At 40.4% G+C, this 21,826-nt stretch overlaps 1 protein-coding gene across 1 annotated transcript in view; it reads right to left on the bottom strand.

Annotated features, from left to right (window-relative positions):
• USP10 (ubiquitin specific peptidase 10) overlaps positions 1–21,826 on the bottom strand; it is a 61,122-nt gene that overhangs the window by 21,981 nt on the left and 17,315 nt on the right. Inside the window, exons 2-4 of the mRNA XM_075995831.1 lie at positions 16,821–16,889; positions 12,301–12,361; positions 6,571–7,611 (exon numbers count right to left, since the gene is read on the bottom strand). Of these exons, the coding sequence (XP_075851946.1) occupies positions 6,571–7,611; positions 12,301–12,361; positions 16,821–16,889 (1,171 nt within the window). The remainder of the gene's footprint in view (positions 1–6,570; positions 7,612–12,300; positions 12,362–16,820; positions 16,890–21,826) is intronic.

Raw genomic sequence — 21,826 nt, 5'->3', positions numbered from 1 at the left:
CTTTGATTTTCTGATATCGCTGTCCTATTTAATTAAGGTTCTCTTGTAACATCACCATTTCCATTTACTATCTTAATCCTAGCCTAAAGTCTAGAAAGTACTGTAATTATGGAGGACAAAAGAATTAAAATGAGAAGCGGTGGCCAGGAGAGGGAAGGCAGGGTATGCTGAGGTTGAAACTTTACATGTGACCTGCATTCCAAAGTCATCACAGGTGGTTTATCTATTTCACCATCTTTCAGGGCAAATAATCAGAAGCTGACTATAGTAACAAACTTTTTCCCCAGAAGTCTTCTTTTCAATCCCTTGGCATTGGTGTAATTTACTACTTAGATAGCACTTTAGGGAAACGGCCTCCCCAGCCCATCTTTTCCATAGGGGTTGGTGGGGCTGCCCAGAACAATGTTTCTCAAATGGCCCAAAATGCCAAAATGACTCATAAAAGATACAAAATGAAGCCCGTGTCTTCACTTTTGTATTAACTCAAACATTAAATGGCTGAATTGAAGTTCAACTTTCTTATGAAATCTGCCGACACACAGAAAAAACTGGGCTGCTTTCTTTTATCTCAAGACATACACTGTAGCTCACACGGGTTGCCACCAATCATTCTATTGAAATGACTTAATACATTCCGTGGCAATACCAGTATTGTAAACTTTTCTGTCAATATAAGCTGTGATTATTCTTATACATATTTTACACACCAAATTTTGTTTTCCTAAAATAAGAATTTAGGGGTCATATTACCATTTAAAATCCATGAAAATGCAAGGTGCAGAACTTTGATTCTTAAAGCTCAATAACTGGCCCATAATCGACATTCTGATGTTGTTGACCTGCTTTTCTGTCATCTTCCTAACTGTCCAGAACATTCTCCAAGTGTTTTTCTTTTCCTCATTACCATCACTTTGGAAGAACACACGCTATCTAGGTTACCTAATCAGGTGGAGGACAGCAAAGTGACCAAAATGCACCACTACCCATTAGCTACAGATCAACTTAAGTTTTATAAATGGGAGGGTCTCAATTTAGTTCTATAAAATAGAGATAATAACTATAAAGATATATGCATATGTTCCAATTTAATAGTACATGTAAAAAAAAAAAATAAAAAATAAAAAAAAAAAAATAAGATATATGCATATGGAATCAGATATGGACTAAAGTCTCAATGCACAAGGGCAGATCCCTGCAAACAGGTGGCATTCCTTTAACTTAGGATATGCTACATTCACACAGCCCTCGCTACTTTAGGGAGTTTGAAGAGGAAATGTGAAATATTTGAGAAATCGTTTCCCGAAGAGGGGGGAAGAACATGCAATGATTTATAAACCGAAAGATCTTAGGATATAGTCATGTGTCGCTTAACCACAAGGACATGTTGAGAAATGGACTGTTAGGCAATTTTGTCACTGTATGAACATCATAGGGTGTACAGTACTAACACAAACCTAGATAGCAGCCTTCTACACACTTATTGCTCCAAGGCTACAAACTTGTACAGTATGTTACTGTACTGAATACTGTAGGCAACTGTAATACTAATCATTAGGCAACAGGAATTTGTCAGCTCCCTTATAATCTTATGGGACCACGGTTGTATACATCGTCCATCATTTGACCAAAATATCCCTGTGTGGTGCATGACTGTATTTTCATTCACACTTAAATACGGACATGGTAATTCATTCTTCTGAGCAGACCCAACTTAAAACAACTTTGTTGCTCTCTGCAGCAACAACTTTTAAGCATAAAACAACCGTGCAAAATCATATACTAAACAAGTTTTGGCTAACAATTCACAATAAATGACACTGTTAGACATAGACATCAACGGAATTTTCTTAGAGCTGTTAAAGAGCTCCGTTTTCCTAGTTCTCCTTCGTTGGAATTTTAACTTATTAGACATTTGGCCTGGTCTCTCTCCTTATCCAGCATTATTTATATTCCTCTACAACAAAATACACTGATGCATAATTTAAAAAGCAAAACATTAAAAAGCAAAGCATCAGGCCGGGCGCTGTGGCTCACGCCTGTAATCCTAGCTCTTGGGAGGCCGAGGCGGGCGGATTGCTCAAGGTCAGGAGTTCAAAACCAGCCTGAGCAAGAGCGAGACCCTGTCTCTACTATAAATAGAAAGAAATCAATTGGCCAACTGATATATATATAAAAAATTAGCCGGGCATGGTGGCACATGCCTGTAGTCCCAGCTACTCGGGAGGCTGAGGCAGAAGGATCACTCGAGCCCAGGAGTTTGAGGTTGCTGTGAGCTAGGCTGATGCCACGGCACTCACTCTAGCCTGGACAACAAAGTGAGACTCTGTCTCAAAAAAAAAAAAAAAAAAAAAAAAAAAAAAGCAAAGCATCAAATACAAAATAGCTCTGTGATTTAAAAGCATTTGATACAATTTAGTTTGGAATATGACAAATGCACATTAGTAACAACCCAGGAAAGGTTTGATGTTCATTAAGAGCACATGTTCAATTTCAAGCATCACCTGCACATCAACTCTGGAGTCTGGGCTAGCGAGGGCAGAAACAGCACAGACGACCCCCACACGCTGCCCCCATCTCTGTCGTCTTACTCTTCAACAGGGGCGTGTGTCATGTTTCACAACTACTTTCAAACACAGATTTTTAAGATTTCAAGTTTCCCTTTGTGGCTTCCTGGCTCGGTTATTCCTATGGAAAAACGGCAAACATCCCCTCTCAGACTGACACAGACCACTCACTGAAACACACATGCCGCCCCAACCCCACAGGGGCCTTTCGTTCAGATTCATCCCTGTGGGGCAGAAGTCACTCAGTGCCCCAGTCTACATGCTTTTCCCTCGCTCTTCCCTCCCATCTGCTCCTCCTCGCAGTTTACACATAAGAAACAGGCGATGGAACAAACACTAACACATAATCTACACCGAGAAGATGACTTCGCCACAAAGGAGGTGAAAACAGAACTCAGTGATGTGGATAGTCTACAAGTAACCAAGAGTTGAATGTATTTCATTTCAAAGTGCCTTCTATGTGATTCCCATGCTTCTTTTACAGTTGATTTGCCTTCCTAATTTGTGTTTCACTTCCGGTTGTAGAAAAATTAGTTATATTTATTAAGCAGACTTAGTAGGGGAGATGGAGCAGAAATGTGGGCAGTCAAAATAAATGAACTTGAGGTTAAAAACCAACTATGTATATTATTCTAAGAATTTTTTAAGGAATTTTTTTTTTTAAGGAGACAGGGCTATGTTGCCAAGGCTGGCCTTGCACTCCTGGGCTCGAGCCAACCTCCTGCCTCAGTCTCCCAAGTAGCTGGGACTACAGGCACATACCACCACACCCAACAAAAAGGAATAGATTCAATGTCTAAACTGTTCCCTTCTCCCTTTTTCCCAAAAGTTAATAAATGAATATAATGATAAACATAAAAGTCACTTTCTTCGTAGAACCAGTTTGATAATACAAGTCAAATAAGAAATCAATATATTTCTTAATAAAACTAGAATTATACTCAGTTAAAATGTTGCTTAAAAATCAGTGGGCGTACACTTAAAAATATGCCCGTTAACAGGGAATCTGTGGTAGTGGATCTGACTTATAACAAATTGAATATATTTTATCAGTTTTAGAAAGTAAATCTGTAAGTAAGAAACTATGACAAAAGGAAAAAAATTCCAACAATACCACTTTCCCCAAGCCCATATGATCCCAAAAGTGACTACTATTGCTGCATTATTTGACAGGAAGTAATACTGATAATTGTCAGCAATTACATTCTATATATTCAAGAAACAGGCTCAAAAGAATGACCTATTTTAAAGCAAACTATACTTCTGCACAGATAATGAAAACAGCTTTATAACTGGCCCAGTCGAAATCTGCAGGGGCAGTGGGGGGGGGGGGGGTTTACACTACATCCATGCAAAATAATTACAAGCACTGTATGAAGCAATGTCTTCCTCCACTAATACCGGCAACTGAGAGGCCCCGACCTTCAGTATTTCACAAAGCAGGTTAACAATTAGACTTTAACATTCTTAGAGCATAGCAAACTAATTACCAAATCACATCTAAAGTCATATGACGGAGTGGGATGAGTAGAATGTTTTAAAATACTTAAAAGGAAGCATTTCTTATTTTAAATAGAGACTGAGAAAATTTCCCAGGAATGGGAGGTTTTCCTTTGCGAAGTAAGTTCAGGAAGGAAAGCATAATTACAATACTCTCATGACTTTGAACTTAGAATGCACATTTTTAAAAGCATCTCACCATGCACTTCTCATTATAGGTTAAAAATAAAGTTTTAACTTCGAAATCTATACAAAGGCTTACACCACCCTATCCTATGACAACAGGCCTTGCAATTAATACATTCTAAAAGTTATATTAAATAAATCATCTGGCTTTTAAAAACATACATGAAGCCCAAAATAATGATGGTTGGGCTATCATTTATTTACTTATTTTAAGAGAACTCCAAAACACCAAGATTACCTAAAATAATATATCTTGTATAAGGAATAAAATGTTTTTTTTTTTAAAAAAAAAAAGTATTGCTTACTATCATCCTATTGTCATCAAAAGAATATGCCTGATCGTTTATGGAACTCTGACCATTCATAGAAGGGTATGCAATTGTCAGCTTGCTATTGCATCCTGGGAATGAATGCTGCCTGGCATTTCAAAATATTAAATTAGAAAATATTACACAAGGCCTAAATGAGACAGCTTATTTTAACTTGGCTACAAGGACAAGAATCTCAAGAGCTGGCTACCAAGCTTCTTGGTAGAATCAAACCAGAAGAAATAGCTCTTGTTTCTTAGATACACATAGCCATGTGCTGTGTAACACTGTTTTGGTCAACAACAAACCACAATACATCACAGTGGTCCCATATGACTGTAACAGCACTGACAATTTCCTCTTGCCTAATGACATCGTATGATCCTGACCCTCTGTAGGCGTAGGCTAATGCGTGTGTTTGTGTCTCAGTTTAACAAAAAATTTAAAAAGGAAAAGAGATTCTTGAAATAGAAAAAAGGCTTATAGGCTATTAAGGATATTAAGAAAATATTTTTATCCCACCATACAATGTGTTTTAACTAAATGTTATTACCAGAGTCCAAAATTTTTTTTAAGTTTTTTAAAGTTTATAAAGTAAAAAGGTAAGCTACAATTAATTTATTCTTCAAGAAAAATATTTTTTATAAACGTAGTGTAGCCTAAGTATACAGTGTTAATAAAGCGTAGAGCAGGGGGTCTTCTAACTTTTTAAACAGGATGCCAGTTCACTGTCCCTCAGCCCGTTGGGGAGTGCGGCACACGTTCCACACATGCGCACTGTGGGCCCAGGAGGAGTCGGCTGCTAAGCAGGACAGGCAGCAGTGGCAAAAACACCTGGCGGGCCGGATAAATGTCCCTCGGTGGGCCACATGTGGCCCTCGGGCCTTAGTTTGAGGACGCCTGGCTAGAGTAATGCCCCAGGCCCTCACATTCACTCACCACTCCCTCCCTGACTCACCCAGAGCAACTTCCAGTCCTGTAGGCTCCACTCATGAAAAGTGCCCCAGACAGATGTACATTTTTATCTTTTGTATCATATTTTACTATGCCTTTTCTATGTTTGGATATGTTTAGATGCACAACTTACTAATGTTACAACTGCCTGCAATATTCAGCCCAGTAACACACTGTACAGGTTTGCGGCCTAGAAGCAACAGCCTGTACCACATAGCCCAGGTGTGGAGCAGGTAGTACCTTCTAGGTTTAAGTGCTGCACACTCTGTGATGTTTGTACAATGACAAAATCACCTAACACATTTCTCAGAACAAATCCCCATCCTTAAGCAACGCATGACTGCAACACATGATGCTCCTCTCTCTGTATTTCTGACTTCTAACTTTAACTTAACAACCTGTGAATCATGCAACTTTGTATTTTTATTATGAACTGCTTCTACTTTACAGCCTTAGCACTTTAAAATAAAATGTTAACTCTGGGCTGAGGCCTTACGGTTTTTCTTTTCCCATCAAGAGCTGACCTTGGTGTGTTAAAACTCAGTAAAATCCATTAACTTGATCCAAAAATAGACGTTAAAAAGAAATAAACCAATGTTATTCACAAAATGCTTTCTTATGTCTTAAGAAATATAAAAAAGAAGCAGTGCACACTGAGTACCAATCAGGGGTTACCACACCAAAAGTATAGACAGCTTTAACACAGGGCAAGTTCATGATACACCCACACCATGGAGAACTGCTTGATCAAAAGACAAGACATGGAAATGTAATTTAACAATAGGAAAAGACTGCCAATACACGTTAGGTTTTCACCTAACATAAAGGTATGTATGACACCTACCTCCTCCCATTTTGTTTCTATGTTGTCTTACTTTTAGACAACATTCAAGACACATTCTTCAGAAATTCCTATGAATACACGAGTAATCTATTATCGCTGTGGGTAACAATCTACCTCCACAGTTCATAAGCCCAGACTGTCTTAAATTTCGCATTCAACAGTCAATGCAATTTGCTCCCATCTTCACTCTCCATTTGTATCTTTTTAACTATACCTGCAATCTTTATGGCTACAGGATCCTCTGAAACTGGAACAAGCCCTTCTTTGACTTCAACCTGCTTTTCAGAGACCAGGGGAGATGTGGAAGGAGGGGAATACTTGGTTTCCACATACGCCACAAGCGAAGAGGAAGGAGGCTTAGAATCATGGAAGAGACTGGCCCAGGACTTGGGCTGGCTAATGGGAATGGCGCCGGAGGCAGAGCAGGCGCCGTCAGCAGGAGGTGAAGCACTCTCGGGTTTGGTGGGGTCCAAGTCTATGCTTTCCGCGGTGTGCAGCTCCACCCCATTGGCAGCTGTGCCCTCACCCGAGGATTCAAGTATTTGTCCATTAGCAACTCCAAGGTTTTCAGTAGTATCGGTACCAACACAGGGCTGAGCCCCAGCTGTCCTCAACAGGTTGTCTCTAGCAGCCTCTGCAGGGAAGCAGGACTGATCAAAATCAGTCCCGTGGACCCCCTCAGGCTGCTCTGCAGTCCTGGTGTCGCTGCTGAGTGCTCCGGGGAAAGGACCATCAGGGACACTGTCACTGACGGAGTCCGTGGAGTTCTGAGGGCTGTTACAAGTCCTGGGCGTAACCGATGGAGGCATGTCGCCCATAAATTCTGCATCCTCTGTGCTGACGCTGTTCAGGACTGCTGAATTGGTATGGCCATTGACCAGAGCTTCTGGGGAAATACTATCTTCGCCACCATCCTTCAAGTAACTGTAATATCCAGGTGGCCGTTTTTTCTTCTTTTTACGCTCCCTTTGTCCAAGACCACCTGAGACACCATCGTTTTCCAAAACTTCCACCTCCACATTAGAACTGCTATCCACAGCCAGGCCAGAGCCTGGGTACTGGCAGTCCATGGAGCTGTAGCTGGCTTCCTTATCTAGGCCATCAGGGCTCGTTTTGGAAGTTGTACAACCGAGAATAAATTCAGGGGCCTGAGGGTTCAATGTGCTTGAAATACTGTAGCTAGGGTTTCTCTGCAATGTGTCATTGGGTTCAATTACTTCATTAACACCAAATTCAATCCTCTGGTATTCTTGTCCTATTGAGAAAGAAAACAATTAGTTAAGAACACAATTCTATAAATTATAAAAGTACCAATAATTACTCATTTCCTTTCTGAAAACCTAAACTTTAAATTCTCTTCCTAATTAACAAAGCTATGACATTATTTTATTTTTGCACTGAAGAATTTGCTGAAAATAAATACTACAAAATTATATTTAATTTGAGGATATGAAAAGTAGAAGCCTGTACTTATCTTCCTAACTAAGGAAGATTTTTCAGAAGGTGGGAACTAAAATAAACTTGTAATGAAAAGCAAATAATATCTTGCCAGTTAGGATGGAGTGGTGGCCAAAATAAAAATAAGTAATACTCATCAAGGCCAGGCGCGGTGGCTCACGCCTGTGATCCTAGCCCTCTTGGAGGCCAAGGTGGGATGATGGTTTGAGTCAGAAGTTCGTTTGAGACCAGCCTCAGCAAGAGCGAGACCCCACCCTGCCTCTACTGAATAATAGAAAGAAATCAGCTGGGCAATAAAAATAGAAAAAATTAGCTGGGCATGGTGACACAGGCCTGTAGTCCCAGCTACACTGGAGGCTGAGGCAGGAGGATCGCTTGAGCACAGGAGTTTGAGGTTGCTGTGAGCTAGGCTGTCACCACGGCACTCTAGCCTAGGTGACAGAGTATGACTCTGTCTCAAAAAATAAATACATAAATAAAATGAAACAAAAAACAAAAACACCGAACCTCAATGGAATCCAAAGCTTCCTTAATGCCTAAAATAAAGGAATATCTATTCTGAACAACTTAGTTTTTAAAAACCATAACTAACTTAGGGACTTAAAACATTGTTTTATCAGCTTCTCTAGTTAATGTGATTTGTAATTCCAAAACCAGGAACTACACAAAGAATCTTGCATATAAAAGTACTCTCAAACTCTTGGTCTCCCTCCATTGAGAATTTAAATGAACTCTGAAAACTGGCCCTTATATTAACACAATTAAATGTACACTAAACAAATTCATATTAAATTAACTCCACAGGTGGTGAAGATACTTCAAAAAATACTGAAAGATAAAAGTTAGAACTAAAAACTTTTAAGTATCTCTTCGGAAGCTTTCAATGAATACTTCCTCCCAGTTAACCACAATCTATGTATATACATTGTTTCATAGTTCTTACCTCTGAAATTAGGTTGAGTATTAGAATCAATTGTGTCTTTCAACAGATATAGAATATCAATATCATCTTATATTTGACAAAAAAAATTCATTTTTAATGCAAAATTGACAATTTCTTCAAGTCTAGCTTAAGGGGCCAATTTTTTTTTTCATGGCATGTTATTTCAAGAAAAGAATCATAATACCCAAAGAATGGTGTTCTCCTGCAGAGACCTGAATGCATTTTACATCTTAGAAGGATCCTTAGAAGTTTTTTTGTAGAATACAGGCCCAGAGAGGGGCCAGTTAAACCTCAGTTGGTAGGAAGGAGGAAGACGGGCCTCCAGACTCTTAATTTGTTTTGATATCACAGCCTTTGGGGTGGGGGTGGGATCCTGCCCAAAACAACAGAAAGTTTCAGAAAAGAATTCTGCTGATGCTTACACATAACAGCAAGTTCACATATAAAGCCAGACATTCTGACCCCCTTTTTTGTCTGTTTCTTTACTTTAAAAAGAATCACCAAAGAGAAATGAATTTGTCATTATACCTAGGGGTTGACTGTCCCTTTTGCCTCCAGGCATCACCTTTCTGAGGCGTTCTGAGGCTGCCAGCGCACGTGGACTGAAACCAGAGTGACTAGAGAAGGGCGCTCCACACCCGGGCTACCCTTGTCGAGACTGTGGTGTGCGCTGTGAAATCACACTAAAAATCAGTATGTGCTGTGTCATGTAGCGTACGCACCACTGATTATTTCCAACAGGCACAGGGCCTTTTACATCGCAATCCTCAACCTTATCAGAACATAAAACATTCTAGGCTGTGACGTGACATGAACGGAACCGCTTCAGTACGCTACAGCTATCATCACAACATTTACCCAAGCTGTGCTCGGTCGCATCCCTGGAAGGCAGATTCCTAGCCAGAACAGTTCCTCTTCGCATCGAGGAACGCACACTACGCACGCCCGCTGCACCGCACAGCGGAGAGCTCGGACACAGCACGGTCCGCCAGGCTGGAGGAGCAGGGAAGGCCCGCAAACTCGGCTCACACGGACAGCCCCATCAGTACAGTGGGGAGACAGAAACTCGACACTCAATCATGCAGTCAGCGGGCTTGCCAGTGGGAGGAGAATCAGCTCAAAAAAAATGACACCTAACGCATCATTTCTCAAAGTCTACCTGTTGCAGTGCATGCAGTACAGTGGCCTGGGGTGGAGGAGTTTGAGAGGGGACATTCCAGAGGGATGCGGTCTCTGCTCAGGGAGTCTTACATTTACTAGGGAGACAAACATAAATGACTAAGGACAACAACACAGAGGAAAAGTGAGATCAAGCTATGAATAGCTTTATAAAAAGAGTTATTCCAGACAGGGAAACGATGATCAGTTTCAATCAGAAGCTATAGAGAGGCCAGTGGAACTTAAAAGACAACTGAAACTGGGTGGGCTGGGGAGGCAGTATAGGAACAGGATATCTCAACCCACTTAGGAACTATCTAAAAAAGGCAGGGGTATAAAGTGAATGCCGTGACAATGGGCCCCCCAGGCGGTTTGCCGTAGCTGGCTCTGGTGGGAGGCAGCAGGGTAAGCATTCTAAATCATTCACTCCACACACTGAGGGTTTACAAAATTCCAGACACTGCACTGTGCAGCTGACAAGACATAAAGAAATGAATGCAGTCCCTGCCATCAGCAGCTGAGCATTGTCAGAAGGCAGGCAGACTCATGACAGCACCCACAGGCACTGTGCCGCGGGACAGGCGCTGTAAGAGAATCAGAGGTAATGGTAAAAACAAGAGAACCAAAAAGGCTTCAGGGAAAAAGAGGCCTTTACACGGGCCTGTCACTAACCATGCAAGCAGGTGGCAAGATTCCAGTTATGTTTTTGGCAGAATAAAAGATGGACATTGAGGGAAGAAGAGTAGAGAATGGGAAAAAAGCCAAGAACCAGTGACGGGGAAGTGATGAGGGCCTGGGAGGAGGAAGGGAGTAAGAGAGGGTGGGGAAGCAGAACTCCAGAGGCCATGTGGGGGGGTGGGGGGGGTGGCATCAGGCCTCCAGGAGGCGGGTGGGGCTGTTAACTGAACTAAAAAGAAGAAGCGATGTGGAAGAGAAAACACGATGGGACATTTGTAAGAATGAGATAAACATCTCCCGTATGCTCACTATGTGCAAAGCACGTAGTGCCTCAGATGCCCGGGAGTCTGAGCCACCAGCAGATAACAAGGCAGCTAAAGGGGCTGAGCAGCCTGGCTTTGGAGTCCCCGGAGCTGCACTGACTTTATTACTCATCCCAACCTATTGTAGGATCTGCTCTTTCCCATATGGACTCCTGTATTACTGTTTCTTATAAACCTGCTAATCATTTTGGATATAATCACTTTCTGATGTTTCTATGGATAAAAAGTTTTGGTTAGTCTTTTCAAGGTTACATTTAAACCTGAATTATAATTAAAACCCCTTTCATAAGTCTAACCACGCTAACTAAACAGGGAATCCAAATCCAAATCCCTGGTTCCCTAAGAAAACATTTGGCTTCAGTTTCTGAGAGGCCAGCAAGGGCCTTTGAAGTGATCCTGACTGAAATACTGTCTAGACAGGTCTGAACTGTGCAAGGGCAGCCTGCAATAATTAAATGACCCTGCCTGTATTCCAACACTGAGTTCTTAAACAATACAAAATCACTACACCTCAATAAGCACCATCTCTAGTACTCAGCTCAGCGTCAGTGTCCGAGGCCAAGAAAAAGTAACAGACCAGGAGGTGCAGAGGTTACTGAGTGCACGATAAAGTCAGCAACAGGCTGGGACCTGAATAAATGTAAACTGCAAGAACAATGAATCCAAGCTGTCACTGAGCTATACAAAGAACACAGGCTCACAAACTAGCCAGCTCTAGACCCAGGCTGCTTAGCAACAAGAAAGCCCGCTAAGGAACTTCAGCATGTGGTTTTGAAGAATAACAACATACCTGTTGCACTGAGAGCTGTTAAAAAATCAAAAAAGGAACTAAAGCAAGGCTTGGTGGCTCACACCTATAATCCTTGCACTCTAGGAGGCAGAAGTGGGAGGATCACTTGAGGTTAGGAGTTTTAAGACCAGCCTGAGCAAGAGTGAGACCCCATCACTACTAAAACTAAAAAGATTTAGCCGGGCATGGTGGCCCCCGGCCTGTAACTCCCAGCTACTCAGGAGGCTGAGGCAGGAGGATCACTTGAATCCAGGAGTTGGAGGTTGCTGTGAGCTAGGCTGACGCCACGGCACTCTAGCCTGGACAACAGAGCAAGACTCTGTCTCAAAAAAAAAAAAACTAAACAACCACAACCTAAACTAAATCTTAAAAGTCTGGCTCTCTGAAGTACAGAATAGACTTTAAAACTAATTCATTAGTGTAAGTGATTCAGTGATTAAGTACGCTGCAGTTTACAGCAAAAACTTCAAGCTGTAAGGAAACATTTATTGAGAAAGTATGAACAAATGGGAAAACAACGTTTGCAGGTAGCCTGCCCACCCAGCCTATACGGCCAGAATTTATGTCGGGGAAATAAGAAGAGAACTAGCTTACCTTCAGGGAGGTCATCCACAGCCTGCGTGCCACACAGCACTGTCCCACTGTACGGAGGAAGCTGCACGAGGGATCAGAAAACAGAGTTTAATTCAACAAAATGTTAAAACCCAACACATGCTATTTCATTAAGGCGACACTTCATTAAAACTCTTTACTCGTGCAACTTTCAAGACATTACTTTTACCAGAATAACACACATGAAGAATCACTAAAACCTAGATGATTTAACTTAAGAAAAATACAATATAGGAATGCTTTCAAATTATTTATCGCTATTAAACAGGTCTAAAAATGAGGCCCCAAAATCAAAATGAACACCAATGGACATGTAAATCAGCTACAATAAAATGCTTACAATGCATCCTTCTTTTCACAGGATGTTAGTGACTGTCCTTGAAGGCCACAGACACTTTTGTTTGTCCCTAGTAAAGATGACTGACTGACCACTCACTGCAGCAAAGCCAGGAGACTCTAGGACCAGGTCAACGGGCAGAGAGCAGAGAAGAGCCCATTAGAAAAATAAACCCGGGAACCCTGGCTCCCTTTTAACATAATGCCTTAAATAACTGAATTAACGGTTAGAAGTCACATTCCTTGCTTGGAGAGAAAAGGCAATATGGCAAGTGCCTGACCTCTTTGTAAAATGCAGAAGAGTATTATGAACATCTCAAATTTCTGTTCTTCATAGCTATTCCATAATATTTATTTAAGAGTTAGAAATGCTTCCAATGGACATGTTTGGAATAAGAAGGTTTAGGAAGGAAAGGGTAAGGTAAGTGAACAGACAACTGCTATCTGAAGACAGAACAAAAGAACAAAACAGAACGATGGCGCCCTGGTGCAGCATTTCTCCGTCTGCTCCCTGCAGTCTGATGGCCCCTGGATGGGGCCCAGTGACGCTCATGCTCACGCCCACTACCGTCTGACAACTGCTGCCTAGGCGGCTTCCTCAGCTGATTTCTCCAGTGAACTCTTAGCACGCCAATTCAATAATCACAGATTTAAAAGCTGCTCTCTCCAAGAAACCCAGTACATTCTCTCTCCATAGAATTAACAACAAATAGGAAGCTGAGGAAACAGGGCGATTCAAAAGGAACCCAGCACCTTCAGGACGTGAGACCTGCACATACTTCCTCCACCTGGGGTACCCCAGAAGCACTGAGTGCTGAGACGGGCTACAGCTGACCCAAGCCCTGCAGCCAAGGACCACTGTCACACGGCCGGAGCAAAGAGGTGTGTTGTCTGTGAGGGCGTGTGCACAGTGGCCACACGTGTCTGAGGAAGCCACAAAAGACAGTTTAGAAACTCTGACACCCAGAACGCCTTCTCTTTCTTTGTCAATGACACTAGGGTGCCCCCTGGTGACGGAAAGCTATGCTATTTTGAGGCACAAAGAGCATTTTCAATCACTGTATTCACACAAAATCACTGTAACATCAAGAAACTGTCTTTTTCTGAGCCAAAACAAAGTTTTATAATCCCACACATCAGAACAAAGTTCTCGTGAAACGTACTGTATTCTGCTTTGCTTGGGGAAGAGAACAGTGAAGAAAACCTTCGGACCTGAGAGAGCGCAGCAGGCTGAAAGACTCACGGTTTGGAGAAGGGACCTGAGCACCCATCCACTTGCAAGCCCAGTGCAGACAGAGCTGCTGGAGCCCTGAGAGCCATGCTTCACCAGCCTCCTCCCCAAACACTGCGCCGTGGACAGGATACCTGCCTCGACTCCCAACCACTCCTAGCAGCGCGCAGAAGAAAAGCCCATCAATATCGAAGGACAAGCAGACGAGGCTGAGGACAAGCAAGTGGAGAGGCTGGACCAGTGACATCTTTAGGCATGTGGCACCTTTCACTCAACAATGTCTGCCACACAGAGGAAGCTCCTTAGTCTGTGGCAATCGGCTACATAAACATGCAGTAGAACAGAAGTGTAAGAATGGTTCAAACTTGGCTCTCTATAAGAATAAAAAACTCAAAAATCAAAGCAAAAACACAAAATTCCCACACATATGCAAACTGAGCCAAGGTAAAAAACTGAAATCTATTAATAGTTATATCAGACAGAAAGTCGGCAAACAGTACTGCAGTCTTGCGAAGGCAATTCTTGGGCCCTCAGCTAAAAAGGCAATGTTCTCAAGTTGTCTTCTGAGGATGCTACTCTGAGTTCTGCTCTAAAAGACGCTCGTGAGGCCGGGCGCTGTGGCTCACGCCTGTAATCCTAGCTCTTGGGAGGCCGAGGCGGGCGGATTGCTCAAGGTCAGGAGTTCAAAACCAGCCTGAGCGAGACCCCGTCTCTACTATAAATAGAAAGAAATTAATTGGCCAACTGATATATATATAAAAAAAATTAGCCGGGCATGGTGGCGCATGCCTGTAGTCCCAGCTACTCGGGAGGCTGAGGCAGAAGGATCACTCGAGCCCAGGAGTTTGAGGTTGCTGTGAGCTAGGCTGACGCCATGGCACTCACTCTAGCCTGGGCAACAAAGTGAGACTCTGTCTCAAAAAAAAAAAAAAAAAAAAAAAATATATACTCCCCTTACCCAGCAAAAAAGTAAAATGGAACATAATATATAAAGTTTAAAGGCCTTCATGCTAGAGATGCATATAATATGCAAAACCAAAGATTTTTAATCCTAATACAAATTTTAAAAAAAGACAAACTACTTGATTTTAAAATATGGACAAGGGCTATAAATCAGGAAATTCAAAGACGAAATCTATACTGCCAGCAGACATGCGAAAATGATGAAATGCTGTTTAACTGTTTGTAATCTGGGAGATACAAATTAAAACAATGAGAATTCATTTATTACACATCAGATTAACAACATCTTAAGTATGCCAATACTGAGAAATAGCAAGGATTTTTTTTTTTAATTTGTTTGAGAAAATTCTCATGCACTGCTGTGGGAATGTAGACTGTTAAAATCCCTAGGGAGCTAAGTGGCAGTCTCTAGTAAAAGTAAAGATACTTATTCCCTGCAGAACCCAGCAATGCCACTCCTAGGTCTATATCCCAGAGCAGCAGGTCTACATCCCCAACCTTTCTGGCACTAGGGACCGGTTTCATGGAAGACAATTTTTCCATGGACCAGGGGTGCGGAAACAGAGCTTGGGTGGTGATGCAGGGCCCATTTCCTAATAGGCCACAGGCCAGTACCAGGCCGCAGCCTGCAGGTTGGTGACCAAAGTCCTAGAAAAACTCACAGAGGAGCACAAGAAGACAGGATAACATATGTTTACTCTTTTTTTTTTTTAGACAAAGTCTCGCTTTGTTGCCTGGGCTAGAGTGAGTGCTGTGGCGTCAGCCTAGCTCACACCAACCTCCAACTCCTGGGCTCAACCGATCCTTCTGCCTCAGCCTCCCAAGTAGCTGAGATTACAGGCATGCGCCACCATGCCCAGCTAATTTTTTGTTTTATTTTTAGTTGACTGGCTAATTTTTTCTATTTTTAGTAGAGACAGGGTCTAGTTCTTGCTCAGGCTGGTCTCAACTCCTGACTGAGCTCAAGCAATCCTCCCGCCTCGGCCTCCCAGAGCTAGGATTATAGGTGAGAGCCACCTCGCCTGGCCTGTTTACTCTAATATTTTATTTTATTTTATTTATTTATTTTTTTATTTTTTTTTTTTTTGAGACAGAGTCTCACTTTGTTGCCCAGGCTAGAGTGAGTGCCATGGCGTCAGCCTGGCTCACAGCAACCTCAATCTCCGGGGCTCAGCGATCCTCCTGCCTCAGCCCCCCGAGTAGCTGGGACTACAGGCATGCGCCACCATGCCCGGCTAATTTTGTATATATGTTTTTAGTTGGTCGATTAATTTATTTCTATTTTTGGTAGAGACGGGGTCTCGCTCAGGCTGGTTTCGAACTCCTGACCTTGAGCAATCCTCCCGCCTCAGCCTCCCAAAGTGCTAGGATTATAGGCATGAGCCACCACGCCCGGCTACTCTAATAGTTTAAAACAGAAGAACTAAAAACCTAAATGGTCCTCAATAAGAAGATGAGTAAACTGCGGTATGTTTGTCCAATGGTTTTGAGCAATTAAAACAACAACAAAAAGAACAAGAACAAATATACTAGCATAGATAAATCTAAAGAATATAACATTAGCTTAAAATGATGAATACAGTATAGTATACCACGTATGTCACATTTTAAAGCACATAAAACACAACTGACTATCTGGTGATAACACACTCATGTAGTGAAAACAACAGTGAGGAACCAATACTTACCAGTCTCAACAGAGCAGTGATTTCTGGGGAAGGAGGGGAAGGAGGTGGGGGAGAGGTGCAAGGGAGGCATCAACGGTTTCTGCAATGCTTTATTTTTTAAAGTCTAAAGCAAATACAGCAAAATGTTACTATCAGTCAAATCTAGCTGGTGTGTTCAAGCATTTCTCACATTAGTCTGCACTACTCTCTATATTGGAATTCTTTTCAAAAAAGCAAATTAAAAACTTAAAAGGAAAACATAACCATTAATTGTATCTACTTACTAAAACACAGTTTTATCTTACCTCAACTGAAGATCGAGGAGTCACAAAGAACTGATTAAATTCATCAGGGCTAAAATCTCCAAAAATATACTGAAAAAAATAAGAGTCACTGATCACATAAAATATACAAATAATACTTTGTAAAAAATGCTATATAACAATCCTATGAAACATTTGGGCCAGAATCCTCAAAATCCTTTCTCAATTAAATAAACTACGGATCTACAAACTGAGATTTCTAAGTGTAGTACTTTCCAATTACAAAAAAGAAAATACTATTTAACCTTTCCTATAAATTGTCAAAGAACACTACAAAATTGATAAAGCTTATTTTGAAACAAGTCAATTTTGTATGGTAAACTTGTAGAGTCCTGCTTGCAGGAGAATTTTTTGGTTCACAAATATTTCCAGTTGTTCCATTTACCTTTCTGCTGACTCATGCCACTACCTCCATTTCAGTTTTCTCTGCCAAACATACTAAAGAAAAGCAGAAAATGTGGTTCAAATGGGAAGATAGGGAAATCCAAAAAAGGAAAATATTAATAATCCTGATTAATGATCTTTAAAAATATATATGTAACTTCTTTATTTTAAAAATGCATTTGAATATCATACACAGATACACATACTACTAGACAGACACAGCCTCACTGTGGGCCCTGATTTCACAGAGTTCTGAATGAAACTTTCTGGAAAAACAACTGGTTAAACTGCACAGACATGAGTTTGGCAAGTGCCTACCAGTTCACATGCTCCCTAGAGCTTCAAGAAGTAAGTCATTGACAAGAATTGACATGATGAGACTTCCACACTAGAGAATCATTCATTTATTAATAATTATTTAGAACCTAGTAAATGCCATGCACAATCGGTACTCTGGATAAAATGGTCAGCAGGGTTATGGTTCCTACATTCTAATGGAACCTACAATCTAGTACCTTACAGGGAAATTTACAAGCATATGATTCAAAACAACCAGTAACTAAATATTATATTAATGAATAATGCCTATTATTATTATAAATGTGAATAAATGACAACTAATACCCCTTTGATAAGAATGCACAAAGAAAAATATTTCTGGAGGGTTCTTTGGCAATATCTACCCAAAATGTAAATATACACTCAGGAAAAAAAAGTCTTCATACAATATTTACATATATTCGCAAAATTCCACAAAGAAATTGTGCATTGACAGTAATAGTGAAAATAAACAGGGTCTCAAAATTATTCAGAAATGAGCTTCTGAAATACTTCATTGTGAGCTTAGACCTTCCTCTCATCTCCAACATGGAGAAAAGCTTGTATTAATTTCACTAAGGCAAATACCAAGCAATGGAAGGGCAAAGTATTTTTACGTGAAAAGGAAACAAAAAATAAGCACAGACTGCCACAAAAAAGGAGCTACCAGAGAACAAAGTGTTTGTGGAGATTAGAGTACTAAATTTGAAAACTCAGCAGAAGGTCTTAATCAACAAGGCTATAAAGCAACAGGGCAACATTTTGAAAGTTCCAAGAATAAAAATATTTTGTTCCTAGAATTCTAGTGTGTTTCTGTTTTCCCATAGAATTCTATTCTATAGCTAAATTATTATTACTCAAGTGCAAAAGAAAAACAGCATTCTCTGACACCCATATACCCTTTTGGGGTTGGGGGTGGGATGAATTGCTTAAGAATTCCAAAAAATGATATTCATCAAGAGATACAAGAGTAAAATCCAAGAAAATGTTGAAATTGCAGCTGTGCAATTTAAAGCAAATATTAAAAATTACCAAACTAGAATTATGTTGTTTTAATAGTGGAAATACGATATTAAAAGATATCCATTTTTTGCTCAAGGTCAGGAGTTCAAAACCAGCCTGAGCAAGAGTGAGACCCCGTCTCTACTATAAATACAAAGAAATTAATTGGCCAACTGATATATATATAAAAAATTAGCCGGGCATGGTGGCGCATGCCTGTAGTCCCAGCTACCTGGGAGGCTGAGGCAGAAGGATCGCTCGAGCCCAGGAGTTTGAGGTTGCTGTGAGCTAGGCTGACGCCACGGCACTCACTCTAGCCTGGGCAACAAAGTGAGACTCTGTCTCAAAAAAAAAAAAAAAAAAAAAAAAAAAAAGATATCCATTTTATCTTCTCTTATAAATGATAAGAAAGGACTCTATTTTAATTCATAATGTAGGGAAGATATATAAAGATGAGAACTGGCATATTCTACAGGATTGTTAGGTATTTTCTTCAGGCAGTATTTCTTCCTGAAAAACTGAAAATAAACATTTCATGTTTATTTAAATCACACTTTATAAGCACACTTTCTTATTTGAGTTCATATACAACCTAAAGTCTTTTAAGAAGAGAGAGCTGGTTAATCCAGTAAGAACATTCCAAATGATTTAATAAAGATCTTGGCAGTAAAGGGGGACAGGAGAAGAGAACAGGATCCCAACCCACTACCCCTACACACACACCCCTTCCTGTTTTAAGCTGCCAACCCCAAGTCACTTCACCACTAGTCAGTTAGCTGCAAACAACTACACAGCTCAATGCTCACAAAGGTGTCCGTGATATTTTTTCCTATTATTTTCAATTATATTATTGTTACTTAATAATTTATTATTTGAGAAAGTTTGTTATAGATTTTAAGTGTGTTTTTATGGCAAGTTCATGTCAATACTTCCTCCACAGATACACACCTTCAATCTAATTACAAAATCTGCTGAGGGAAAATGAGGATGCGCTTTTCATACAGATAGGGCGAGATCTCCAAGAAACTGTTCAATGAAGAAAACATTCTTCGTGTAAAAAAGGGAGAAACGTAAAATATATTTTGTTTAAATATGATAATGTTTGTGCTTATTAATAATATATATTTGTGTTTGCATAGAGAGATTCTGGAAAGAAAGGAGAAGGGACATAACAATTTACTGATATGGGGACAGTGGGGAAACCAAGTGGAGAGAGGGGTGGAGGTGGACTTCTTGGTATGTATCTTTTTGGAGTTTTAATTCTTCAGTCATATAAATATCACATCTATTCACAACATTAATTATAAAATGTCAATGTAAACAATAGAAATCACTTTACAACTCTTCAAATATACCCATGTTGCAAACATTATAACTTTGCAAATCTGTTAGTTTCAAGGTCTCTCTAACAACAGATGAGGGCTTGATGAAAACATTTAATCCAAAAGAGACACCGTGAGCGACTGCTAACTACCAACTACGCAACACTGAAGTATCATTTCACACTTGGCAAATGGCTAGCCAGGGCTGTTTTCAACTCCCGACTTAATTTCTTTAACACTGGCTCACATATATCAATCAACAACCCCATCAAAATACACATGAATCACCTATTTCCAGTCCTTAAAATGTATGAGTTTTTGAAAGTGAGCAATCACACTTCACCAATATCAAAAAACAGTCGTTTCAATTTTGTAGCTAAAATAACAAAGGGAACTGTAGAGAAGCTGATACCAAGGGTTATGACCGTCTCTGCAAGATGTTCACCCTCCTGAGGAGCTTTGGTTAGAATTTCTACTTCCCACAGTGCGAGTACTCCCCGTATGTTCATGGCAGATAAACTACATATATCTTTTTCCTGTGTGTCTACACACTCATCACTTATACTAAGCCAGGAATTCTGGTGTAACACAGTAACTGCATGTAAAGGAATGCCTGATATTTGGGGAGCCCATTCTCAAATGTCACGGAAGAACAAGTCACTGATATCACAGGCCAGGGGAATCCTAAGAATAAAACAGAATTTCCTATAACTGTAGTGCCTATTAAAAAAAAAGAAAGAAAGAAAATATTTCTTTCCAAGAAAAGTAAGTTTGGTAACCAGTTTGGTAACCATCCAAGATTCATTTTGCATGATATAATGAAATAACCCACATGTAGTGGAGGCTATGGCATCATTTTCAGTGCTTAATGAAACCATATGTGTCATTCGAAGCAATACTATGTGGAAGCACTTATTACCAACAGTATTCCAAAAAGACAAATAGCAGTGTTGCTTGTAAAATAAATTAAAATATAACTTTATTGGGAAGGAAAAAAGGTAATTTTTTGATATGCTGATAAAACTACAAAAGGAAGAAAGGGCCAATATATATTCAATAGCAAATTCCCGTGAGTGGACATAAATTATACTTCACTGCCACTTTAGTGACAATTATTTAACTAAAATGATCTCTGACCAAAGGTTGAAGCAAGACATGCTTTGTGACCCCAAAGAGTTTATCACAGAAATTCAGGACAGCCAATGGCTACTAAAATGTTCTGGTTTCACCACCTCCTTCTCTAAAAGCCTTCCTAATTTCAATCAAAAGATATTTCAGGTATTTGGCAAAATGAAGAGGAATGTTACCAAAGGAGAGGGAAAGCTCAATGTCATGAAAGGCTGTGGAAAATCTCCAGATTACAGAAAGCAAGAGACGTGACAACTAACTGCAATGCCCACCTTAGACTGGACCCCGAGCTGGAGCGAGAAGGCTACAGAGAACACCACGCGGCCGACTCACAAGTAGAGTGTGGACAGAGGTTAGAAAAAAGTACTGTACCCATGTAAATTCAACAGCGATAACTGTTTCATTGTAGTTGCATAAGAGAATATCCCTATTTTCAGGAAATACACATTCCAGAACTTAGGAGTAAAGGGCCATGGTGTATGTCATCTACCCTCAAACTTGCAAGCGTTCAGGGGAAAACCTTCGCTGTGTACGTGTGCACACCCACATCTGTGTGTCTCGGTGATACCAGCGCAAGTGGACAGAGGATTCAAGCACACACAAATGATTAAGCAAATGGGGTTAAATCTTAACAGCAGGTCCATCCAGGTAAAGGAGTACCTGGGGCTTCTCTGTATCGTTATTCTTTTTACAACCTTTGTTAAGCTTGAAATTATCTCCAAAAAACTTTTTCAGTTAACACTGAAAATTGTGAGATTTTTGAGGAAAATCCTTATATGAGTGTGAAGTATATATTAATATATTTTATTTTATTTTTTTTTGAGACAGAGTCTC

Source organism: Microcebus murinus, chromosome 20 (assembly GCF_040939455.1).
Source record: "Microcebus murinus isolate Inina chromosome 20, M.murinus_Inina_mat1.0, whole genome shotgun sequence".
In the NCBI taxonomy this organism is placed as follows: Eukaryota; Metazoa; Chordata; class Mammalia; order Primates; family Cheirogaleidae; genus Microcebus; species Microcebus murinus.
This window is presented reverse-complemented; position numbering and strand designations above follow the sequence as displayed.